Source organism: Ammospiza caudacuta, chromosome 31, assembly GCF_027887145.1.
Source record: "Ammospiza caudacuta isolate bAmmCau1 chromosome 31, bAmmCau1.pri, whole genome shotgun sequence".
Classification (NCBI taxonomy): domain Eukaryota; kingdom Metazoa; phylum Chordata; class Aves; order Passeriformes; family Passerellidae; genus Ammospiza; species Ammospiza caudacuta.
The window spans coordinates 2436813-2463170 of NC_080623.1; the positions used below are offsets into that span (position 1 = coordinate 2436813).

At 53.7% G+C, this 26358-nt stretch overlaps 1 protein-coding gene across 3 annotated transcripts in view; it reads right to left on the reverse strand.

The window, feature by feature from the left end:
* Positions 1-937: 937 nt before the first annotated feature.
* Positions 938-26358, reverse strand: part of SLC11A2 (solute carrier family 11 member 2) — a 67855-nt gene continuing 42434 nt past the window's right edge. For all 3 annotated transcript variants that reach the window (XM_058822259.1, XM_058822260.1, XM_058822257.1), the window contains exons 8-17: positions 25660-25727; positions 23354-23509; positions 18685-18843; positions 17876-17962; positions 16851-16970; positions 14318-14467; positions 13033-13106; positions 11784-11937; positions 8029-8082; positions 938-2036 (exon numbers count right to left, since the gene is read on the reverse strand). In XM_058822259.1, coding sequence (XP_058678242.1) covers positions 1959-2036; positions 8029-8082; positions 11784-11937; positions 13033-13106; positions 14318-14467; positions 16851-16970; positions 17876-17962; positions 18685-18843; positions 23354-23509; positions 25660-25727 — 1100 coding nt within the window. In that variant the 3' untranslated portion in view covers positions 938-1958. The remainder of the gene's footprint in view (positions 2037-8028; positions 8083-11783; positions 11938-13032; positions 13107-14317; positions 14468-16850; positions 16971-17875; positions 17963-18684; positions 18844-23353; positions 23510-25659; positions 25728-26358) is intronic.

The following is a 26358-nucleotide window of genomic DNA, read 5'->3' on the forward strand; positions in this document are numbered from 1 at the left end:
ATCAGTGGGACCACCACCTCAAATCCCCCAAACCCCCCCAGTGGGACTACCCCAAATCCCCCCAGTGCCACTACCCCAGCCCCCCCCATGTGTGACCCCAAATCCCCAGTGCCATCACCCCAAACCCCCCAAGTGCCACCACCCCAAATCCCCACTGCCGTAATCCCAAATCCCCCAGTGCCACCAGCCCAGAGCTCCCAGTGCTATGACCCCAAATCTCCCAGTGCCGTGACCCTAAATCCTCCCTGAGTGCCGTGACCCCAAACCCCCCAAATCCCCAGTGCCGTGACCCCAAACCCCCCAAATCCCCAGTGCCGTGACCCCAAACCCCCCAAATCCCCAGTGCCGTGACCCCAAACCCCCCAAATCCCCAGTGCTGTGACCCCAAACCCCCCAAATCCCCAGTGCCGTGACCCCAAACCCCCAAATCCCCAGTGCCGTGACCCCAAACCCCCCAAATCCCCAGTGCCGTGACCCCAAACCCCCCAAATCCCCAGTGCCGTGACCCCAAACCCCCAAATCCCCAGTGCCGTGACCCCAAACCCCTCAGCCCCCAGTACCGTGACCCCAAACCCCCCAAATCCCCAGTGCCGTGACCCCAAACCCCTCAGCCCCCAGTACCGTGACCCCAAACCCCCCAAATCCCCAGTGCCGTGACCCCAAACCCCCCAAATCCCCACTGCCGTGACCCCAAACCCCTCAGCCCCCCAGCCCAGCCCCCAGTACCGTGACCCCCCTCCCAAATGGGGTTTTGGGGTCCCCCCAAACTCAATCCCAGAGAACCCCAAACGGTCCCGGCCCCACCCTGGAGCCGCCCCCGGTGTGTGGGGGATGGGGAACCGGGAATTCATGGAATTCCTGGGAAAAGGGGAAATTCCTGAGCAGCCAAAGTTTTGTTTCTAAAACCATTTTTATTTCTCAATTTTTCGTTTCTAAATCTGAAAGCTGCAGAGAGGGAAATTCCCGGTGGGAATCCTGCTGGGTTTTATGGGAGCTGCTGCCCTCAAACCTCCCTGAGGGGCGATTTGGGGTTCTGGAAAACCCCAGAAATGCTGGAAACGCCGGGAACGCTTCTGTCCCCAAAGCTGAGCCTGGCAGCAAACCTGGCTTTTCTTGGGAATTAAACCTGGCTTTAATTTTATTGGGAAATCCCAATTGGAACATTCCCAAATTAAGGAAAACCCCAAAGAGCAAAGTCCTGCTGAAATGACTGGAGTGGAAATCCAGGAAATCCCAAATGGAAAATTCCCGAATTAACCCAAGGAGCAAAGTCCTGGCTTTTCTTGGGAACTAAACCTGGCTTTCATTTTCTTGGGAAATCCCAACTGGAACATTCCCCAATTAAGGAAAAAACCCCGAGGAGCAAAATCCTGCTGGAGTGACCTGAGTGAAAATCTGGGAAATCCCAAATGGAAAATTCCTGAATTAGGGAAAAACCCCAGGACTGGCCCGGGTGTCCCCAAGACCAGCCCAGTGTCTCCGGGTGTCCCCAGGGGGGCCTTGACTGTCCCCAAGGCAGGCCCGGGTATCCCCAAGGCTGGCCCAGGTGTCCCCAAGGTTGTCCCTCATGTCCCCATGGCTGGCCAGGTGTCCCCAAGGCTGGCCAGGTGTCCCCAAGGCAGGCCTGGGTATCCCCAAGGCCGGTCTGAGTGTCCCCAAGGCTGTCCTTCATGTCCCCATGGCTGTCCCTCATGTCCCCAAAGCTGGCCCGGTGTCCCGAGGGCCGTCCCAGGTGTCCCCAGGAGTGGCCCAGTTGTCCTCAAGGCTGGCTCAGATGTCCCCAGAGCTGGTCTGGGTGTCCCCAAGTCTGGCTCAGGTGTCCCCAGGTGTCCTCCTGCTCCCGGTGTCCCACTCTGCTCCCGCCGCCCGCCCGGGGCTCGGGGTCCCGGGGAGGTCCCGGGGGTCCGTCCCCCCAAACCGGGGATCCCGGGGGTCCCGGGGGTCCGCGGGCTCCGGGGTCACCTGGGCACGGACGGGTCGGAACCGACGTGGCCGAGGAGGAAGAGCTCGGGGCGGGCGGCGAAGCCCAGGCGGCCCTGGGGGGGGAAGGCAACAATTAATGCCGGGGGTTAATTGGGGAGGGCAACAATTAATGCCGGGGGTTTAATTGAGCCTGGCGTAAGGAAGAGCCAAAGAGAGCAGAAGGAAGCCCGAGGTGGTTGAAGGAAGCCTGAGCTCAGCCCGGTTTAACAAAGCCCAAGTGAAGCCCAGGGAAGGAAGACAGAATGGAGGCCGGGTTAACAAAGCCACGATTTAATGAGGCCCAAACTGAGCCTGGTTTAACAAAGCCACGATTTAATAAGGCCCAAACTGAGCCTGGTTTAACAAAGCCACGATTTAATAAGGCCCAAACTGAGCCTGGTTTAACAAAGCCACGATTTAATGAGGCCCAAACTGAGTCTGGTTTAACAAAGCCACGATTTAATGAGGCCCAAACTGAGCCTGGTTTAACAAAGCCCAAGCTGAGGTGGGTTTAATGAAGCTCAAATTGAGGACGGTTTAACAAAGCCTGAATTAAGCCTGGTTAATGAAGCCGATGTTGAGCCCAATTTAATGAGCCTGAGCAGGGCAGGCTTTAAATGATCCCGGTTTAAAGAAGCTCCAGTTGGGCCCAGTTTAACCAGGCCCGGTTTAACCCAGCCGAGTTTAACCAAACCCGGTTTAACCAGGCCCGGTTTAACCCAGCCCAGTTTAACCAGGCCCGGTTTAACCCAGCCCAGTTTAACCAGGCCCGGTTTAACCAGGCCCGGTTTAACCCAGCCCAGTTTAACCCAGCCCGGTTTAACCCGGCCCAGTTTAACCAGGCCCGGTTTAACCCGGCCCGGTTTAACCAAACCCGGTTTAACCCAGCCCGGTTTAACCAAACCCGGTTTAACCCAGCCCGGTTTAACCCGGCCCGGCTTAACCAAACCCGGTTTAACCAAACCCGGTTTAACCAAGCCCAGGCAGGAGCCGAGGCGGCCCCAGGGTCACCCGCGCTCATTAATTAGCAGAGAGCAGCAGGAACGGCGCTAATTGGGGCCGATCCCGCTGTTAATTGGGGCAGATCCCGGCCCAGCCCTGCCCAGGGCTCCGAACGGCCCCGCCCTCTGCATTCCCAATTAACCGAGCGAGCTTAATTAACTTCAGGGCGTGGCTGAGCCTTAATTAGCAGTGATGACACAACGAACCCCTCGGGATGGCGCTGAACCGGGCTGAGCACAGGCGAGGCTCTGCAGCGGCAGAAGCAGGAAAAAAGGGGCAAAAGCAGGAAAAAAGGGACAAAAGCAGGAAAAAAGGGACAAAAGCAGGAAAAAATGGGGAATTTGGGGTTTTTTGGTGGGTCTGGCCTGGGCAGGGCGGGATGAAGGAGCCGAGCCCCGATCCCACAGAGGGAATTCCCATGGGAAGGGATGTGAGGGACCCCTGAGCCCGTTCAGGGGACGGGGGCGAGCCCCAGCTCACCCTGATCCATTCTGAATTTTCCCTTTCCCCCCCTCTTTTTGTATTTTTCCCTCCTGTATTTTTGACTGTATTTTTTTGCAGGTGTGTTTGTGGCTCTGTGTTATTGGCCTGTTGCATCAAGAATTCATTTTCCAGTGTTTTTTTTTCCATGGCCTTTCCCTGGGCAGAAACACAAAAATCCCAGAGCTCCAAGGCCCAGGATCAGCTCCCGGAGGAGCCAAGGGAGGATTCCAAAGGAGAGAGAATTCCATCACCACCTCTCCTAATTGTGCTTTTATTAATTATTTCACTTCTAAAATCAATAAAAATGTCCTCACCCCTGTGGGGGTGGAGTTTTGTGGGCACCTTTCCATTACTGCCCCCAAAGCCTTGAAGTAAAATCCACTTTTATTTGAAGTAAAATCCATTTTTATTTGAAGTCAGAACTAAAGTGATCTCGAGTTTCGTTCCCAGGCTGGGAAAAGGGAACAACCCCAGAGCTCCAGAGCTTGGGGGGCTCTGTCCCAGCACCAGCCCCAAAAAATGACCCAGGAAGCCGAGTTGGAAAAGTCTCCACGTTTTAATGGGGTTTGTACAACCAGGACCAAAGGGAAAAATCCCAAATTAGTGCAGAGGGGAGGCTCCACTCACAGCCAGGGCTCAGCTGGGCCCTCCCAAGCCAGAATTCCCAACCCAGGGTGGGGGTACAGCAGAATCCCAAATCCCAAATCCACCCCTGGTCCAGCCCCTCGTCCCCCCCAGGCCACAAATCCCAGAGCTCGTGGAGTGGGAATGGGATAAAACCCACAAATGTCCATTAAAGGGTTAAATCCTGCTGGAGGTTGGGAAAAATGAGAATTATGGTCAGGGGGTGCTGTGGGTTTGGGAAAGGGGGGCAGGAGGGATCTGATCCTGCCCCACATTCAAGGGGAATTTTCCTGCTGGGCTCTGAGCGTTGGAACCTTCACCCCTGAGCTCCAGGGGCTGACCCAGAGCTGGTGGGGATGGAGAAACCCCAGGAGATCCTAAACCAGATCCCAAACCTTCCCCAGAGCTGGTGGGGATGGAGAAACCCCAGGAGATCCCAAACCAGATCCTAAACATCCCCCAGAGCTGGTGGGGATGGAGAAACCTCACCAGACCCCAAAGCAGATCCCAAACCCTCCCCAGAGCTGGTGGGGATGGGTAAGGGATGGATAAAACCTCCCCAGATCCCAAAGCAGATCCCAAACCCTCCCCAGAGCCGGGCACTGCAGGGATTTTTCTTTCAGAGAGAATTCCCTGCCTGGGGCTGGGAGAGCAGGGAAATGCCAGTGAGGGATGGATCCGTTTTATGATCCCAAATAAAGCAGGGATGGAGCCAGGAATCCCAAATAAAACAGGGCTGGGATGGATCCCAAATAATCCAGGGCTGGGATGGAGCCAGGAATCCCAGATAATCCAGGGATGGACTCAGGAATCCCAAATAAAGCAGGATTGGGATGGAGCCAGGAATCCCAAATAATCCAGGGCTGGGATGGAGCCAGGAATCCCAAATAATCCAGGGATGGACCCAGGAATCCCAAATAAGCAGGATTGGGATGGAGCCAGGAATCCCAAATAAAACAGGACTGGGATGGATTCCAAATAATCCAGGGCTGGGATGGAGCCAGGAATCCCAGATAAACCAGGGATGGACTCAGGAATCCCAAATAAAACAGGACTGGGATGGATCCCAAATAATCCAGGGATGGACTCAGGAATCCCAGATAAAATAGGACTGGGATGGACTCAGGAATCCCAAATAAAATAGGACTGGGATGGAGACAGGAATCCCAAATAATCCAGGGCTGGGATGGATCCCAAATAATCCAGGGCTGGGATGGACCCAGGAATCCCAAATAAAGCAGGATTGGGATGGAGCCAGGAGATAGGGCTGGGTTTATTTGGGATTGGGGCCCTCTGGGTTTATTTGGGATTGGGGCCCTCTGGGGTTATTTGGGATTGGGGCCCTCTGGGGTTATTTGGGATTGGGGCCCTCTGGGGTTATTTGGGATTGGAGCCCTCTGGGGTTATTTGGGATTGGAGCCCTCTGGGGTTATTTGGGATTGGGGCCCTCTGGGGTTATTTGGGATTGGGGCCCTCTGGGGTTATTTGGGATTGGGGCCCTCTGGGGTTATTTGGGATTGGAGCCAGGCTGGAGCCCCCTGCCCTGGCCCCAGGAGGGGTTTGGGGCCCCAGGAGGGGTTTTGGGGCCCCATCCTGCAGGTCCATGAAGCACTTTGGGCTCTGACCCCCCTGAGCTCTGCTGCAGCTCCAGCTGGGCAGAAAAGGGAATTTCCCCTAAAGAACCCAAATCTGAGCCTTCCCCACCCCATTTCCACGACTCAGAGATTCAAACCCACCCCCAGAGGGAGGAGGGGACCCCAAAGAGCCCCGGGGGTCCCAGGGGGTGCCCCGGCCCCGCTCCTGGCCCGGCCCCTTCCCAAAGCCACAAAAAGGGGACGAGAGGAGGGGATTAAAGCCAGGACAGGAGGGAGCAGCAAAGGAAAACCCGGAAAAGCCCTCGGACTCCTCACAGGGAATCGAGTCACAAAATCCTAAATAACCATTTGTGACCCCAAAATCCCACACGGGGCCAGGAAAGTCAGTGCTGATACCAGAATTAATGAAATAATTAATGCTCAGCTTCCCCGCGCTCACTGGAAATGGGAAGCGTTTTAAAGTCAGTAGTGATATCAGAATTAATTAATAAAATAATTAATGCTCAGTTTTCCCTTCCTCGTGGCAACAGAAGGGAAAGTCAGTGGTGACACCAGAATTAATGAAATAATTAATGCTCAGCTTCCCTGTGCTCACTGGAATGGGAAGCGTTTTAAAGTCAGTAGTGATATCAGAATTAATTAATAAAATAATTAATGCTCAGCTTCCCCGCGCTCACTGGAAATGGGAAGCGTTTTAAAGTCAGTAATGATATCAGAATTAATTAATAAAATAATTAATGCTCAGTTTTCCCTTCCTCGTGGCAATGGGAAGTGGTTTAAAGTCAGCACTGATAACAGAATTAATTAATAAAATAATTAATGCTCACCTTTTCCCATCCTCATGAGAGTGGGAAATGTTTTAAAAGCCAGTAGTGATAACAGAATTAATTAATTACATAATTAATGCTCAGCTTTCACATTCTCATGGCAATGGGAAGTATTTTAAAAGCCAGCAGTGATACCAGAATTAATTAATTAATTAATTAATTAGTTTTTCGTTTTCCCATGCTCATGGCAGTGGGAAGCGTTTTAAAGCCACTAGTGATACCAGAATTAATTAATAAAATAATTAATGCTCAGCTGTCCCATCCTCATAGCACTGGGAAGTGTTTAAAAGCCAGTAGTGATACCAGAATTAATTAAATAAATAAATATTTATTTTATTAATTCATTAGCTTTCAGCTTTCCCATGCTCATGGTGATGGGAAGACTTTTAGAGTCAGTAGTGATACCAGAATTAATTAATAAAATAATTAATGCTCAGTTTTCCCATCCTCATGGCAGTGGGAAGTGTTTTAAAAGCCAGTAGTGACACCAGAATTAATTAAATAATTGATTAATTAATTAGTTTTCAGCTTTCCCTTCCTCATGGGAGTGGGAAGCGTTTAAAAGCCAGTAGTGACACCAGAATTAATTAAATAACTGATTAATTAATTAGTTTTCAGCTTTCCCTTCCTCATGGGAGTGGGAAGCGTTTAAAAGCTAGTAGTGATACCAAAATTAATTAATAAAATCATTAATGCCAGTGGCAAGTACCAGATGTGCTCAGCCCGGGCAGCCCGGCCGTGGTGCCACCCCGTGCCCGGTGCCAGCAGCGTCCCCAGGTGCCACCAGGAGGGGATTTTGGGGTTTTTTAGCTTATTGAGTTCAGGGTTTGTGCTACAGGGGGGTCAAGGCCTCTGGGAGGAGGAATTTGGGGTTCCAGGGACAATGGGGGGGGGTCAGGCTGCTCCTGTCCCCCCCAGGTGTGTCCCCACCCAGGTGTGACCCAGGCTGCTCCTGTCCCCCCCAGGTGTGTCCCCACCCCCCAGGTGTGACCCAGGCTGCTCCTGTCCCCCCCAGGTGTGGCTCCCATCCAGGGGGGCTCAGGCCGTTCCTGTGTCACCCCCAGGTGTGTCCCCACCCAGGTGTGACCCAGGCCGCTCCTGTGTCCCCCCCAAGGTGTGTCCCCACCCCCCAGGTATGGCTCAGGTTGCTCCTGTCCCCCCCAGGTGTCCCCACCCAGGTGTGACCCAGGCCGCTCCTGTCACCCCCAGGTGTGTCCCCAACCAGGTGTGACCCAGGCCGTTCCTGTGTCACCCCCAGGTGTGTCCCCACCCCCCAGGTGTGGCTCAGGTTGCTCCTGTCCCCCCCAGGTGTGTCCCCACCCCCCGGGATGTTTTGGGGTGCAGCAGGGCCAGCCCTGCCCCGAGGGCTCCGCGTGCTCCGTGTCCCCGTGGCCGCGTCCCCGATGCCCCGAATGTCCCCAAGCGGCGCCGTCCGTGTCCCCAGGGTGGCTCTGGGGGTCCGGGCCCCCCCTCTTTGGCTACTTGGGGGGGGGGCAGGGCGGCTGCTCCGGGCGCAGGCTCCGGGTGACGCTTACCGTGCTGCCACACGCCAGGAAGGAGGCGCCCAGGGCCACCAGGCACAGCCAGCTCTGCGGGGACACGAGGGGACACTCAGGGACAGCGGGGACAGCAGGGACAGTGAGGGGGCAGGAGGGGACAGGAGGGGCAGGAGGGACAGGAGGGGACTGACAGGGACAGCAGGGACAGGAGGGACAGGGAGGGACAGGAGGGACAGGAGGGACAGGAGGGGACAATCAAGGACACGAGGGACAGGAGGGGACAGGAGGGACACGAGGGACAAGGAGGGGACAGTGAGGGACAGGAGGGGACAGCAGGGACAGGAGGGGACAATCAAGGACAGTCAGGGACAGTGGGGACACTGGGGACAGTGAGGGGACAGGAGGGGACAGGAGGGGACAGCAGGGACAGGGAGGGACAGGAGGGGACAGGAGGGACAGGAGGGGACACGAGGGGACAGTCAGGGACAGCAGGGACAGGAGGGGACAGTCAGGGACAGCAGGGACACGAGGGACAGTGGGGACAGGAGGCGACAGGAGGGGACAGTGAGGGACAGGAGGGGACAGCAGGGACAGGAGGGGACAATCAAGGACAGTGGGGACACTGGGGACAGTGAGGGGACAGGAGGGGACAGCAGGGACAGTGAGGGGACAGGAGGGGACAATCAAGGACAGCAGGGACAGGAGGGGACAGCAGGGGGGTGTCACAGACACATTTTATGAAAATTCCTTTCCTTGGGATTTTCCCTCCCGAGGAGCTGAGAGGCCTCAGGAACAAAATGCAAACATTGATTATCTGCTGCTGTGGGGTGCAACAGGGCAATCTGTGATTGGCTCATGTTAATTGTTTTTAATTAATGGCCAATCACAGTCAGCTGGCTCAGACTCTCTGGTCAGTCACAAGATTTTATTCCTTTCCTTTCCTTTCCTTTCCTTTTTCCTTTTTCCTTTTTCCTTTTTCCTTTTTCCTTTTTCCTTTTTCCTTTCCTCCCTTCTGATGAAATCCTTTCTCTATTCTTTTCATATCATTTTAATACATCATTTTTATATAGAATAATAATATATATGTAATATAATATTTTATATTTTAATATAATCTATATCATAAAATAATAAATCAGCCTTTTGAGACATGGAGTCGAGATTCTCATCTCTTCCCTCCTCCTGTGAACCCACCACAGGGGGGGCTGAGAGAAATATCAGATTTGTGTTTCCAAACCAGCCCTGGGTCTGAGGGGGATAAAACTGGGAGAGGAAAGAAACCATGGGGAGGATTGCACTGATGGACGAATGGGAAAGGAGATTTGCTTTTACAAATAAACTTTGGGTTTGCTGCTAAATGAAAATTTCACGTTGAAATAAAATGTCGGATAAATAGAATTAGACATTGAGAGAAACAATGGGGAAGAAAAAAACCCTAAATTCCATAAGAATTACAAATTTAAAGGGCAGGGTTATACAATGGAGGGGAATCTTTGGGATCAGGAGTTCTGGGGAGTCTGAACCTCTCAAGCACCTCAGAAATGGGAAAAAAAAAAACCTAAATTCCATAAGAATGAAAATTTAAAGGGCAGAGTTATACAATAGAGGGAATCTTTGGGATCCTGTGTTCTGGGGAGTCTGAACCTCTCAAGTACCTCAGAAATGAGGAAAATGCCCTAAATCCCATAAGAATTAAAATTTAAAGGGCAGGGCTATACATTCAAGGGGAATCTTTGGGATCAGGAGTTCTGGGGAGTCTGAACCTCTTAAGTACCTCAGAAATAATGAAAAATTAAACTCCATAATAATGAGAAATTAAAAGGGAGGGTTATAAATTAGAGGGGAATCTTTGGGATCCTGTGTTCTGGGGAGTCTGAACCTCTCAAGTACCTCAGAAATGGGGAAAAAAAACCCTAAATTCCATAAGAATTACAAATTTAAAGAGAGGGTTGTACAATAGAGGGGAATTTTCAGTATCAGGTGTATCAGGGAGTCTGAACCTCTCAAGCACCTCAGAAATGGGGAAAATGCCCTAAATCCCACAAGAATTAAAATTAAAAGGGCAGGGTTATACAATAGAGGGGAATCTTTGGGATCAGGAGTTCTGTGGAGCCTGAACCTCTCAAGTACCTCAGAAATGGGGAAAAAAAAAACCCTAAATCCCATAAGAATTAAAAATTAAAGGGCAGGGTTATACAATGGAGGGGAATCTTTGGGATCCTGTGTTCTGGGGAGTCTGAAGCTCTCAAGCACCTCAGAAATGGGAAAAAAACCCCTAAATTCCATAATAATGAAAAATTAAAAGGCAGGGTTATACAATGGAGGGAATCTTTGGGATCAGGAGTTCTGGGGAGTCTGAACCTCTCAAGTACCTCAGAAATGGGGAAAAAAAACCCTAAATTCCATAAGAATTAAAAATTAAAAGGCAGGGTTGTACAACAGAGGGAATCTTTGGGATCCTGTACCTCTCAAGTACCTCAGAAATGGGGAAAAAAACCCTAAATTCCATAAGAATTAAAATTAAAGGGAGGGTTGTACATTAGAGGGATCAGCACCGAGGTGCCACCCAAGGGGCTGAGGGCAAAGGGCAGGGTGGGGAGGAGCAGGGGACAGTCCCCGGTGTCACACACAGGTGACATGGAGATGAGAGGGGAGGGGACAGTCCCAAGGGTCACACACAGAGGTGCCATGAGCTGGGGGGGACAGTCCCCGGTGTCACACACAGGTGACACGGAGATGAGGGGACAGTCCCAGGTGTCACACTCAAAGGTGACATGGAGATAAGGGGTCAGTCCCAGGTGTCACACACAGGTGACAGTGACATGGAGCTGAGCAGGGAGGGGACAGTCCCAAGGGTCACACACACATGACAGAGCTGAGAAGGCAGGGGACAGTCCCCGGTGTCACACACAGGTGACATGGAGATGAGGGGACAGTCCCAGGTGTCACACTCAAAGGTGACATGAGCTGAGGGGACATTCAAAAGGGTCCCACACAGGTGACACGGAGATGAGGGGACAGTCCCAAGAGTAACACACACGTGACAGTGACATGGGGCTGAGTGGGGAGGGGACAGTCCCCGGTGTCACACACAGCTGACATGGAGATGAGAGGGGAGGGGACAGACCCAGGTGTCACACTCAAAGGTGACGTGGAGATGAGGGGACAGTCCCAGGTGTCACACTCAAAGGTGACGTGGAGATGAGGGGACAGACCCAGGTGTCACACACAGGTGACATGGAGATGAGGGACAGTCCCAAAGGTCGCACACAGGTGGTGCCCAGGCGGTGCCCAGGTGTGCCTAGGCAGTGACCAGGAGGTGCCCAGGGGGTGCCCAGGGGTTCCCAGGGGTGCCCAGGCGGTGCCCAGCTGTGCCCAGGCCATGCCCAGGTTGTCCCCAGGGGGTGCCCTGGCAGTGCCCAGGTGGTGCCCAGGGGGTGCCCAGGTCGTTCCCAGGAGGTGCCCAGGGGCTACCCAGGGGGTGCCCAGGTGGTGCCCAGGTGTGCCCAGGCTGTCCCCAGGTGAAGCCCAGTGGGTGCCCAGGGGTGCCCAGGTGGTGCCTAGGGGGTACCCAGGAGGTGCCCAGGCAATGCCCAGGCTGTCCCCAGAAGGTCCCCGGGTGAAGCCCAGGGGTGCCCAGGCCATCCCCAGGCAATGCCCAGGCTGTCCCCAGCTGGTGCCTGGTGGTGCCCAGGGGGTGCCCAGGTTGTTCCCAGGCTGTCCCCAGGGGGTGCCCAGGGGTGCCCACGTGTACCCAGGCCGTGCCCAGCCGTGCCCGGGCGGTGACTCACCAGGTAGGCCACGAAGGCCAGGTAGAGGACGCTGAGCAGGGCGGCCCCGATGTAGAGTGCCAGGCTGCGCAGTGCCAGCACGTATGCCAGCACGAAGTACATGTTGATGCTGCAGATGAGCAGGATCAGCAGCCCCCCGGCCACGCGCCAGAACCTGAACGGGCACACCGGGCTCAGCACAGGGGCACGGGGGCACAGGTGTGCCCAGGTGAGAGGAAGAGGTGCCCAGGTGTGCCCAGGTGAGGGGAAGGTGAGCCCAGGTGTGCCAGGTGTGCCCAGGTGAGGGGAAGGTGAGCCCAGGTGTGCCAGGTGTGCCCAGGTGAGGACAGGGATGCCCAGGTGTGCCAGGTGTGCCAGGTGTGCCCAGGTGAGGGGAAGGTGAGCCCAGGTGTGCCAGGTGTGCCCAGGTGAGGACAGGGATGCCCAGGTGTGCCAGGTGTGCCCAGGTGAGGGGGAGGCATGTCCAAGTGTGCCCAGGTGAAAGGCAGGTGTGCCCAGGTGTACCCAGATGAGGGGCAAGGGTGCCCAGGAGAGGGGCGGGGGTGCCCAGGTGTGTCCAGGTGAGGGGAGGGTGTGCCCAGGTGAAGGGAAAACATGCCCAGGTGTGCCCAGGTGAAGGGAAGGCATGCCCAGGTGTGCCTAGGTGTGCCCAGGCATGCCCACGCGTGTCCAGGTATGCTCAGATTAGGGACAGGAATGCCCAAGCATGCCCAGGTGAGTGACAGGAATGCCCAGGTGAGGGGCAGATGTGCCCAGGTGAGGGACAGGAATGCCCAGGTGTGCCCAGGCGTGCCCAGGTGAGGGGAAGGTGAGCCCAGGTGTGCCCAGGTGTGCCAGGTGTGCCCAGGCGTGCCCAGGTGAGGGGAAGGTGAGCCCAGGTGTGCCAGGTGTGCCCAGGTGTGCCCAGGTGAGGGGAAGGTGTGCCCAGGTGTGCCCAGGTGTGCCAGGTGTGCCCAGGTGTGCCCAGGTGAGGGGAAGGTGTGCCCAGGTGTGCCCAGGCATGCCCAGGTGTGCCCAGGTGTGCCAGGTGTGCCCAGGTGAGGGGAAGGTGTGCCCAGGTGTGCCCAGGCGTGCCCAGGTGTGCCCAGGTGTGCCCAGGTGAGGGGAAGGTGTGCCCAGGTGTGCCCAGGCATGCCCAGGTGTGCCCAGGTGTGCCCAGGCGTGCCCAGGTGTGCCAGGTGTGCCCAGGTGAGGGGAAGGTGTGCCCAGGTGTGCCCAGGTGTGCCCAGGTGAGCCCCCAGGTACTCACAGGCCGTTGGCGAAGTCGTGCATGACGCTGGGCAGGCTGGTGAAGGTGAGCACCGGGATCAGCGCAAACGGGAGCTGGGACAGAGCGGGGGGGAGGGGATGGACTGAGCCAGCCGGGCTGGGGGGGAGGGACCCCAACACCCCAACACCCACCCGACACCCACCCGACACCCCAACACCCACCTGACACCCACCCGACACCCACCCGACACCCCAACACCCACCTGACACCCCAACACCCACCCGACACCCACCTGACACCCCAACACCCACCCGACACCCACCCGACACCCCAGCACCCACCCGACACCCACCCAACACCCACCCGACACCCCAACACCCACCTGACACCCCAACACCCACCTGACACCCCAACACCCACCCGACACCCACCCGACACCCCAACACCCACCCGACACCCACCCGACACCCCAACACCCACCTGACACCCCAACACCCACCTGACACCCACCCGACACCCCAACACCCACCCGACACCCACCCGACACCCCAACACCCACCCGACACCCACCCGACACCCACCCAACACCCCAACACCCACCTGACACCCCAACACCCACCCGACACCCACCCGACACCCACCCAACACCCCAGCACCCACCCGACACCCACCCAACACCCCAGCACCCATCTCAACACCCAACCCAGCACCCACCCCAGCCCACCCAAGGGCCCCGCTCACCTGGAGCTCCTGAACCCCGACCCCACTCACCTGGAGGCTCATGAGGACGTTGAGGAACCCCTGAACCCCAGCCCTGCTCACCTGGAGGCTCACGAGGACGTTCAGGAACCCCTGAACCCCAGCCCCGCTCACCTGGAGCTCCTGAACCCCAAGCTCCTGCTCACCTGGAGGCTCCTGCGGTTCATGAACCCAAATCCCGCTCCCCTGCAGGCTCAGAAACCCCGACCCCGCTCACCTGGAGCCCCTGAACCCCGACCCCGCTCACCTGGAGGCTCGTGAGGACGTTCAGGAACCCTGATTTTGCTCACCTGGAGGCTCGTGAGGTTCATGAGCCCCAGCCCTGCTCACCTGGAGGCTCATGAGGACGTTGAGGAACCCCTGAACCCCAGCCCTGCTCACCTGGAGGCTCATGAGGACGTTGAGGAACCCCTGAACCCCAGCCCCGCTCACCTGGAGGCTCATGAGGACGTTGAGGAACCCCTGAACCCCAGCCCCGCTCACCTGGAGGCTCATGAACCCTGATTTTGCTCACCTGGAGGCTCATGAGGACGTTGAGGAACCCCTGAACCCCAGCCCTGCTCACCTGGAGGCTCATGAGGACGTTCAGGAAGTCGTTCATGCCCGTCAGGTGCTCCACGTCCTGGAAGATGGCCACGAACAGCGTGGGGGTGATGGCGATGGAGCGCGTGAGCAGCACCCGCGCAAAGCGCGACCAGCGCAGGTTCAGGAACCCCTGCCGAGAGTAACCCGAGAGTAAGGTGTGAGTAAGGTGTGAGCAAGGTGTGAGTAAGGTGTGAGTAAAGTGTGAGTAAGGTGTGATCAGCACCCGTGCAAAGCGCGACCAGCGCAGCTTCAGGAACCCCTGCGGAGAGTAACCAGAGAGTAAGGTGCGAGTAAAGTGTGAACAAGGAGTGAGTAGGGTGTCAATAAGGAATGAGCAAGGTGTGAGTAAACTGTGAGCAAGGTGTGAGTAGTACAGGACCAGCGCAGGTTCAGGAACCGCTGGGGGAGAGTAAGGTGTGGGCAAGGTGTGAGTAAGGTGTGAGCAAGGTGTGAGTGAGGAATGAGTAAGGTGTGAGTAGTGCAGGACCAGCGCAGGTTCAGGAACACCTGGGGAGGAGTAAGGAGAGAGTAAGGTGTGAGTAAGGTGTAAGGTGTGAGCAGCACCTGCGCAAAGCGCGACTAGTGCAGGTTCACGAACCCCTGCAGAGGAGCAAGGAGGGAGTAAGGTGTGAGTAAGGAGGGAGGAGGAGCTGCGTTACCTTCTAAGGAGGGAGTAAGGAGTGAGGAGCATGGAGTAAGGAAGAAGGATGCCAGGGAGCAAGGAGTACAGAACCCAGAGTAAGGAGGGAGTAAGGAGGGAGGAGGACCTGTGTTACCCCCTAAGGAGGGAGTAAGGAGCGAGGAGGACCTGTGTTACCTCTAAAGGAGGGAGTAAGGAGGGAGGAGGACCTGTGTTACCCCCTAAGGTGTGAGTAAGGAGTGAGGAGGACCTGTGTTACCTCTTAAGGAGGGAGTAAGGAGGGAGGAGGACCTGTGTTACCTCTTAAGGAGGGAGTAAGGAGGGAGGAGGACCTGTGTTACCTCAAAGGAGGGAGTAAGGAGGGAGGAAGACCTGTGTTACCCCCTAAGGAGGGAGTAAGGAGGGAGGAGGACCTGTGTTACCTCTTAAGGAGGGAGTAAGGAGTGAGGAGGACCTGTGTTACCCCCTAAGGAGGGAGTAAGGAGCGAGGAGCATGGAGTAAGGAATACGGATAACAGAAGTAAGGAGTACGGTGGTGTTGTTATCTTACTGTATTTCCTATTTCCCGAGTCCCACACTCTCGTTTCGCTATTCCTGAGGTCCAAACCTTCTCGCTGGTTTTCCACCCCGCAGCTCCTCGGGGTTTCTCAGGGGCTCCCCCTGGCTCTCCCCCCCCGTTACCCCCCCAGCCATCTCTGCAGCCGGGACGTCACAGCCGCGGCTCATCCAGAGCAACCAGGACCCGCTGGGCCAATGCACAGGACTCTCACCACAGCATGGAACCCGGAGTAAAGAGTGAGTAAGGACTGTGGAGTACAGAACTGTCGGGAGTTTAGTTCAAGCATGGCTTAAAGAAAAAGGCCATGAAGCCATGCAACTGAGAGAAAAGTAACAGGTAGCTGTGAAGCAGTTTCAAAGCAGTTCCCAGCCTGACTTCTATAAACAATTAGTCTCTCTCAAGCATCCTTGTATAAACAATAAAGTTCTCAGACAGTCTTCCCATAACAAAGGTAACACCCTCTCTGGGAAAAGATGGCACCCTAAAAACAGTTATGGAAGTTTTGGGAACCGTTCATATCACAATGAGAACACTGGTTTTGTTTGATGTAAACAATCAACGGTATTGTAAAACAAAAGGAGTGGTTAGAGTTTTCTCTGTTAGCCTATCGTAAACCTGGATTTTGGAATATGCATGAAGTTAATTAACACTGTTATTTAAAGTGACTGATCAATCAATAAATTCGGAGTTCGATGCACAATGGTCGTTCTCCCCCTCACTTCAACACAGAACAAGGACGACAAGGAGCAAGGAGTACGGAACCGAGAGCGAGGAGCGAGTACGGAGCGAGCGAGGAGCGCGTAAGGAGCGCGGGAGGAGCGCGTAAGGAGCGAGCGAGGAGCGCGTGAGGAGCGCGTAAGGAGCGAGCGAGGAGTGCGTAAGGAGCGAGCGAGGAGCGCGTGAGGAGCGCGTGAGGAGCGCGTGAGGAGCGCGTGAGGAGCACGTAAGGAGCGCGTGAGGAGCGCGTGAGGAGCGAGCGAGGAGCGAGCGAGGAGCGCGTGAGGAGCGAGCGAGGAGCGCGTGAGGAGCGCGTGAGGAGCGCGTAAGGAGCGAGCGAGGAGCGCGTGAGGAGCGCGTGAGGAGCGCGTAAGGAGCGCGTAAGGAGCGCGTAAGGAGCGCGAGGAGCGAGCGAGGAGCGCGTGAGGAGCGCGTGAGGAGCGCGTGAGGAGCGCGTGAGGAGCGCGTAAGGAGCGCGAGGAGCGAGCGAGGAGCGCGTGAGGAGCGCGTGAGGAGCGTGTGAGGAGCGCGTGAGGAGCGCGTAAGGAGCGCGTAAGGAGCGCGTGAGGCACGAGCGAGGAGCGAGCAGCGCGTTACCTCCATGACGAACTGGCCCGAGTAGGTGCCCGTCATGGTGGAGCTCTGCCCGGCCGCCAGGATGCCGATGGCCCAGATGTAGAGCGCGGCGGGGCCGAAGTAGCAGCCCAGGACCACGCCCTGCGGGGGGAGGGAGCTCTGTCAGCCCCGGGGGGGGCACTTACACCCAGGAGTAAAACCGGGGAACCCTGGGGGGCTCCTCACCCCCACCCTGAGCTTGGGGAGCCCAGTGAGGGTGCCAGGGCTGCCGGTTTGTGCAGGAGCTGCAGGGGACACCGGAACGGGACACCCTGGGGACACCGGAACGGGACACCCTGGGGACACTGGAATGGGACACCCTGGGGACACCGGAACGGGACACCCTGGGGACACCGGAACGGGACACCCTGGGGACACCGGAATGGGACACCCTGGGGACACCAGGCAGGGTCACTGGGGACACCAGACAGGGTCACTGGGGACACCAGACAGGGACACTGGGGACACCGGAATGGGACACCCTGGGGACACCAGACAGGGACACTGGGGACACTCTGGGACACCAGGCAGGGTCACTGGGGACACCAGACAGGGACATTGGGGACACCAGACAAGCTGTGCCCTCCAGGGGACACCAGACAGGGACACTGGGGACACCTTGGGCACACCAGACAGGGTCACTGGGGACACCCTGGGCACACCAGACAGGGACACTGGGGACATCAGACAAACTGTGCCCTCCAGGGGACACCAGACAGGGTCACTGGGGACATCAGACAGGGTCACTGGGGATACCAGGGGACACCAGACAGGGTCCCAGGGCTGTCCTGGCCATTGTGTCACCGTCCAGGGACACCAGACAGGGTCACTGGGACACCAGACAGGGTCACTGGGCCGTCCTGGACATGGTGTCACCCCATGGGGACACCAGACAGGGTCACTAAGCTGTCCCCACCCTAGGGACACCAGACAGGGTCACTGTGCCCCACAGGGACACCAGTCAGGGTCCCAGGGCTGTCCCCAGGCTGTCCCCCAGGGTCACTCACCCCTTTGTAGATGTCCACCTCCAGGGCGTCGGTGTTGTTGGGGAACAGCGAGGAGTGGGGGCTGCTGGAGTTGGCACAGACCTGGCTCTGAGGGGCACACAGGGGTGGCATGAGGGACAGGGCTGGCATGGAAAGCCCTGGAAACCCTCTGGGACCACTGGGTCAGCAGTGACCTCAGCCCTGCCAAGGCCACCACTGACCATGTCCCCAGGTGCCACCTCCACACAGCTGTTAAACCCATGCCAATCCATGCCAGTCTGTCCCAATCCATGCCAGTCTGTCCCTGTCCATCCCAGTCCATGCCAGTTTGTCCCAGTCCATCTCAGTCCATCCCAGTCTGTCCCAGTCCATCCCAGTCCATGCCAGTCTGTCCCAGTCCATCCCAGTCCATGCCAGTCTATCCCAGTCTGTCCCAGTCCATGCCAGTCTGTCCCAGTCTGTCCCAGTCCATCCCAGTCCATGTCAGTTTGTCCCAGTCTGTCCCAGTCTGTCCCAGTCTGTCCCAGTCCGTCCCAGTCTGTCCCAGTCCGTCCCAGTCCATGCCAGTTTGTCCCAGTCCATCCCAGTCCGTCCCATAGCAGCTCCCAGTCCATCCCAGTCCATTCAAGTCTGTTCCAGTCTGTCCCAGTCCCTGCCAGTCCACTCCAATCCATGCCAGTCCATCCCAATCCACGCCAGTCCATGCCAGTCCATCCCAATCCATGCCAGTCCATTCCAGTTTGTCCCAGTCCATCCCACAGCAGCTCCCAGTCCATGCCAGTCGGTCCCAGTCCATCCCAGCCCTCCCAGTCCCTCCCAGTGCCACCCACCACGTTGGCGTTGGTCTTGTCGAAGAAGGCCTCGGCGAAGACGGTGACCACGAAGATGTTGATGATGAAGGAGACGAAGAGCGCGATGCAGGACTCGATGAAGAAATACTTGTTGGCCTCCCTGACCTCCCTCTTGTCCGCACGGTTCACCTGCCGGGACTGGGACAGCGACAGGGACATGAGGGGACAGCGACAGGGACAGTGACACATGGCTCTCCTCCAGCCAGGTCTCACAAGCTCTTGGAGATCAAGATAGCTGAGCTACCTCAGAAGGCACAAAATCAGCTGGGTGGCTGCTGTGGTGGTGCTGGAAACAAAAAAGGTTTTAATAAAAGGCAAAATAACAAAACTGTTTATAGAGAAAAACTGAGCCACGTGCAAGAGGGGAAAAAACTGAACTCCACTGCTGTAAGGGTCTCCTTGGGCCAGGTCTCATAAACTCTTGGAGATCTACACACCCAAGATAGCTCAGCTGCCTCAGAAGGCACAAAATCAGCTGGGTGGCTTCTGTGGTGGTGCTGGAAACAAAAATGTTTTAATAAAAGGCAAAATAACAAAGCTTTTTATAGAGGAAACCTGAGCCACGTGCAAGAGGGGAAAAACCAAATTCCACTGATATAAGGGTCTCCTCCAACCATGTCTTGTAAGCTTTTGGAGATTTATATCACACCCAAGATAGCTCATATGCATTAAAAGGCACAAAATCAGCAGCATGGCTGCTGTGGCGATGCTGGAAACAAAAAGGTTTTAATAAAAGGCAAAATAAGAAAGCTCCTTATAGAGAAAAACTGAGCTAGGTTCAAGAGGGAAAAAAACCAAACTGCATTGCTTTAAGGGTCTCCTTGAGTCAGGTTTTATAAACTCTACACAGCCAAGATAGCTGAGCCACCTCAGATGGATAAAATCAGCTGGGGGGCTTCTGTGGTAGTGCTGGAAACAAAAAGGGTTTTAATAAAAGGCAAAATAACAAAACTGTTTATAGAGAAAAACTGAGCCACGTGCAGGAGGGGAGAAAACTGAACTCCACTGCTGTAAGGGTCTCCTTGGGCCAGGTCTCATAAACTCCTGGAGATTTATTTCAAACCCAAGATAGCTGAGCCACCTCAGAAGGCACAAAATCAGCTGGGTGGCTTCTGTGGTGGTGCTGGAAACCAAAAATGTTTTAATAAAAGGCAAAATAACAAAGCTCCTCATACAGGAAACCTGAGCCAGGTGCAAGAGGGGGAAAAACCAAATTCCACTGATATAAGGGTCTCCTCCAACCACGTCTTGTAAGCTTTTGGAGATTTATATCACACCCAAGATAGCTCATATACAAAATCAGCTGGGTGGCTGCTGTGGTGGTGCTGGAAACAAAAAGGTTTTATTAAAGGCAAAATAACCAAGCTCCTCATAGAGAAAAACCAAGCTAGGTTCAAGAGGGAAAAAAAACAAACTGCATTGCTTTAAGGGTCTCCTTGAGTCAGGTTTTATAAACTCTACACAGCCAAGATAGCTGAGCCACCTCAGATGGATAAAATCAGCTGGGTGGCTTCTGTGGTGGTGCTGGAAACAAAAAAGGTTTTAATAAAAGGCAAAATAACAAAACTGTTTATAGAGAAAAACTGAGCCACGTGCAGGAGGGGAAAGAAACAACTCCATTGCTGTAAGGGTCTCCTTGGGCCAGGTCTCATGAGCTCTTGGAGATCTATTTCACATCCAAGACAGCTCAGATACATTAAAAGGCACAAAATCAGCAGCATGGCTGCTGTGGTGGTGATGGAAACAAAAAGGTTTTAATAAAAGGCAAAATAACAAAGCTCCTCATAGAGGAAAACTGAGCCAGGTGCAAGAGGGGAAAAAAACGATCTCCGCTCACACAAGGTCCAAGCCAGGTCTCTCAGGCTTTTGGAGATTTATTTCACACCCAAGAGAGCTGAGCTACCTTAGACGGCACAAAATCAGCAGTGGTGGTGTTGGAAACAAAGAAGTTTTAATAAAAGGCAAAAACCAAAGCTCCTTATAGAGAAAACTGCCCCGTGCAAGAGGGGAAAAAAACCAAATTCCACCGATAGAAGGGTCTCTTCAAGGTAGGTCTCATAAACTCTTGGGGATTTATTTCACACCCAAGAGAGCTCAGCCACCTCAGAAGGCACAAAATCAGCAGGATGGTTTCTGTGGTGGTGCTGGAAACAAAAATGTTTTAATAAAAGGCAAAATAACAAAGCTTTTTATAGAGGAAAACCAAGCCAAGTGCAAGAGGGGAAAAAAGCAACTCCACTGCTCTAAGGGTCTTTCGAGCAAGGCCTTATAAACTCTTGAAGATTTATTTCAAACCCAAGATGGCTCAGCCACCTTAGAAGGCAGGGTTGGTTTGTATCACTGCATTGTTTATTTTATTTTTTGTTTGTTTGTGTGGTTTTTTATTTTGTTTTGTTTTTATTCTTTTAGCATAGTTGTAATATATCGTTTTCTTTGAATATAATCTATATCATAAAATAATAAATCAACCTTCTGAAACATGGAGTCAAGATTCTCATCTCTTCCCTCCTCCTGGGACCCCTGTGAACACCAGCACACCTGAGAGCCCCTGAATTTCAAATTTATAATAATTTGGAGGGAGAGGGTTTCCATTTTCCATTTCAGGGGAGGTTCCTGCCATCCTTAGCACACACCTGACTTTGCAAACCAAGACAAACTCTTATTCCTGCTCCCACATTTTTGCCTGAGACCCCCTTAATTTAAAATTTATAGTAATTCAGAGGGAAGGGGTTTTTATTTTCCATTTCAGGGGTGGGTCCTGCCTTCTTTAGCACACACCTCTTTCCAAACCAAGACAAACTCTTATTCCTACTCTCATGTTTTTGCCTGAGACCTCCTGAATTTCAGATTTATAATAATTCAGAGGGAGGGTTTCCATTTTCCATTTCAGGGGAGGCTCCTGCCTTCTTTAGCACACACCTCTTCCCAAATCAAGACCAACTGTTATTCCTGCTCCCATATTTTTAATATAAAATTTATAGCAATTCCGATGAGGGGAGGGTTTACATTCTCCATTTCAGGGGAGGCTCCTGCCTTTCTTAGCACACACCTCTTTCCAAACCAAGACAAACTGTTATTTCCTGCTCCCACATTTTTGCCTGAGACCCTCTTAATTTCAAATTATAACAATTCAGAGGGAGGGGGTTTACATTCTCCATTTCAGGGATGGCTCCTGCCTTCCTCAGCACACACCTGAGAGGAGGTACCTCATATCCAAACCCAGACAAACTCTTTTTCCTGCTCTCATGTTTTTGCCTGAGACCTCCTGAATTTCAGATTTATAATAATTCAGAGGGAAGGGATTTCCATTTTCCATTTCAGGGCAGGATCCTGCCTTCCTCAGCACACACCTCTCTTTCCAAACCAAGACCAACTGTTATTCCTGCTCCCATATCTTTACCTGAGACCTCCTTAATTTCAAATTATAACAATTCAGAGGGAGGGTTTCCATTTTCCATTTCAGGGGAGGCTCCTGCCTTCTTTAGCACACACCTCTTCCCAAACCAAGACCAACTGTTATTCCTGCTCTCATATTTTTAATATAAAATTTATAGCAATTCCGATGAGGGGAGGGTTTACATTCTCCATTTCAGGGGAGGCTCCTGCCCTTCCTCAGCACACACCTCTTTCCAAACCAAGACACACTCTTATTCCTGCTCCCATATTTTTGCCTGAGAGCCCCTGAATTTCAAATTTACAACAATTCAGAGGGAGAGGGTTTCCATTTTCCATTTCAGGGGAGGCTCCTGCCTTCTTTAGCACACACCTGGCTTTCCAAACCAAGACAAACTCTTATTCCTGCTCCCATATTTTTAATATAAATTTATAGCAATTCCAATGAGGGGAGGGTTTCCATTCTCCATTTCAGGGCAGGCTCCTGCCTTCTTTAGCACACACCTGACTTTCCAAACCAAGACAAACTCTTATTCCTGCTCCCATATTTTTGCCTGAGACCCCCTTAATTTAAAATTTACAACAATTCAGAGGGAGGGGGTTTACACCTGAGAGGAGGTACCTCATATCCAAACCCAGACAAACTCTTATTCCTGCTCTCATGTTTTTGCCTGAGACCTCCTGAATTTCAGATTTATAATAATTCAGAGGGAGGGTTTCCATTTTCCATTTCAGGGGAGGCTCCTGCCTTTCTTAGCACACACCTCTTTCCAAACCAAGACAAACTGTTATTTCCTGCTCCCACATTTTTGCCTGAGACCTCCTTAATTTAAAATTTATAGTAATTCAGAGGGAAGGGGTTTTTATTTTCCATTTCAGGGGTGGGTCCTGCCTTCTTTAGCACACACCTCTTTCCAAACCAAGACACACTCTTATTCCTGCTCCCATATTTTTGCCTGAGAGTCCCTGAATTTCAAATTTACAACAATTCAGAGGGAAGGTTTACATTTTCCATTTCAGGGCAGGATCCTGCCTTCCTCAGCACACACCTGTCTTTCCAAACCAAGACCAACTGTTATTCCTGCTCCCATATCTTTACCTGAGACCTCCTTAATTTCAAATTTACAACAATTCAGAGGGAAGGGATTTCCATTCTCCATTTCAGCGCAGGCTCCCTCAGCACACACCTGGCTTTTCACACCCAGCCATCGCCCCACAAGGCCCAGGTGCCCGCAGGTGGCCCTGGCACGCTCACCTTGACCAGGGCAGAGTGCAGGTACATGTTGTGGGGCATGATGACGGCGCCCACGATGCCCACGGCCTGCTCCAGCTGGGGGGTGCCACAGTCCTGGCAGTAGGGGATGAACAAACCCTGCAGCAGCTTCTGCTGGTTGGGCTTCACCGTGATGTACTGGGCACGGGGAGACAGGATTTTGGGGTTAGGGGTGGGGAAACACAGAGTTTTGGGATCAGGGAAACAGAAACAGGCAGTTTTGGGGTCAAGGACAGGGAAACAGGGAGTTTTGGGGTCGGAGAAACAGGGAATTTAGGGATCAGGGAAACGGGGAGTTTTGGGGTCAGGGAAACAGAAACGGGGTTTTAGGGTCAGAGACAGGGAAACGGGAAGTTTTGGGGTCAGATACAGGGAAACAGGCACTTTTGGGGTCAGGGAAACAGAAACAGGCAGTTTTGGGGTCCGGGATAGGGAAACGGAGTTTTGGGGTTGGAGAAACAGGGAATTTAGGGATCAGGGAAACGGGGAGTTTTGGGGACAGGGAAACAGGGAAACAGAGTTCTGGGGTCAGGGAGAGGGAAACAGGCAGTTTTGGGGTCAGGGAAACAGAAACAGGCAGTTTTGGGGTCAGACACAGGGAAACGGAGAGTTTTGGGGTTAGGAAAACAGAAGCAGGGATCTTGGGATCAGGGAAACAGAAATGGAGTTTTGGGGACAGGGAAACAGAAACAGAGTTTTAGGGTCAGAGACAGGGAAACGGGGAGTTTTGGGGTCAGACACAGGGTAACAGGGAGTTTTGGGGTCAGGGACAGGGAATTTAGGGATCAGGGAAACGAGGAGTTTTGGGGACAGGGAAACAGGGAAACAGAGTTCTGGGGTCAGGGATCAGGGAAACAGGCAGTTTTGGGGTCAGGGAAACAGAAACAGGCAGTTTTGGGGTCAGACACAGGGAAACAGGGAGTTTTGGGGTCAGGGATTGGGAAATGGGGAGTTTTGGGGTCAGATGCAGGGAAACAGGCAGTTTTGGGGTCAGGGAAACAGAAACAGGGGGGATAGGGAAATGGGGAGTTTTGGGGTCAGGGAAACAGAAACAGGCAGTTTTGGGGTCAGGGAAACAGAAACAGGCAGTTTTGGGGTCAGACACAGGGTAACAGGGAGTTTTGGGGTCGGAGAAACAGGGAATTTAGGGATCAGGGAAACGGGGAGTTTTGGGGACAGGGAAACAGGGAAACAGAGTTCTGGGGTCAGGGAGAGGGAAACAGGCAGTTCTGGGGTCAGGGAAACAGAAACAGGCAGTTTTGGGGTCAGACACAGGGTAACAGGGAGTTTTGGGGTCAGGGATTGGGAAACGGGGAGTTTTGGGGTTAGCAAAACAGAAGCAGGGAGCTTGGGATCAGGGAAACAGAAATGGAGTTTTGGGGTCAGGGACAGGGAAACAGAGTTTTGGGGTCAGGGAAACAGAAACAGGAAGTTATGGGGTCAGGGATAGGGAAATGGGGAGTTTTGGGGTCAGGGAAACAGAAACAGGCAGTTTTGGGGTCAGGGAAACAGAAACAGGCAGTTTTGGGGTCAGGGACAGGGAAACGGGGAGTTTTGGGGTTAGGAAAACAGAAGCAGGGAGCTTGGGATCAGGGAAACAGAAATGGAGTTTTGGGGTCAGATACAGGGAAACAGGCACTTTTGGGGTCAGGGAAACAGAAACAGGAAGTTTTGGGGTCAGGGATAGGGAAATGGGGAGTTTTGGGGTCGGAGAAACAGGGAATTTAGGGATCAGGGAAATGGGGAGTTTTGGGGACAGGGAAACAGGGAAACAGAGTTTTGGGGTCAGGGATAGGGAAACAGGCAGTTTTGGGGTCAGACACAGGGAAACGGAGAGTTTTGGGGTCAGGGACAGAGAAACAGGGAGTTTTGGGGTTGGGGAAACAAAAACGGAGTTTTGGGGTCACGGAAACAGAAACAGGGAGTTTTGGGGTCAGGGATAGGGAAATAGGGAGTTTTAGGCACAGGGACAGGGAAACAGAGTTTTGGGGTCAGGGACAGGCAGTTATGAGGTCAGGAAAACAGGGAATTTTGGGGTCAGGGGAACAGGCAGTTTTGGGGTCAGGGAAACAGAAACAGGGAGTTTTGGGGTTAGGGATGGGGAAATGGGGAGTTTTGGGGTCAGAGAAACAGGCAGTTTTGGGGTTAGGGACAGGGAAATGGGGAGTTTTGGGGTCAGGCAGTTATGAGGTCAGGAAAACAGGGAGTTTTGGGGTCAGGGAAATGGGGAGTTTTGTGGTCAGGGACAGGGAAACAGGGAGTTTTGGGGTGCTCCAGAGAGGGGGTACCTCATATCCAAAGGTCAGGGCCATGATGGTGATGAGGAGCCCAAAAAACGCCTCGAGCTTCCTCAGGCCTGTAAGGAGGAGAAGTCCCATTGTCACCAAGGAGAGAAGAGCCCAAACCCAAACCCATCCAATCCCAATCCCATCCCAACCTCAATCCCAAACCCAAACCCATCCTAATTCCAATCCCAATCCCACCCCAATCCCATCCCAATCCCAACCCCATCTCAATCTCAAACCTAAATCCAAACCCATCCCAATCTCAATCCCAAACCCATCCCAATTCCATTTCCAATCCCAATCAAAATCCTAATCTCAAACCCACTCCAATCCCAATCCCACCCCAAACCCAATCTCATCCCAATCCCAATCCCATTCCATCTCAATCTGAAACCCAACCCCATCCCAATCTCAATCCCAACACCAATCCCATCCCAATCCCAAACCCATCCCAATTCCAATAGCAATCCAAATCCTAATCTCAAACCCATCCTAATCCCATCCCAAACCCACCCCAATCCCAACCCCAATCTCAACCTCAATCCCATCCCAATCCCAGACCCAACCCCAACCCCAATCCCAATTCAAATCCCAAACTCAATCCTAAACCCACCCCATTCCAAACCCAATCCCAAATCGAATCCTAATCCCAAACCCAATCCCAACCCCAATCCCCATCCCAAACCCCAAACCAATCCCAAT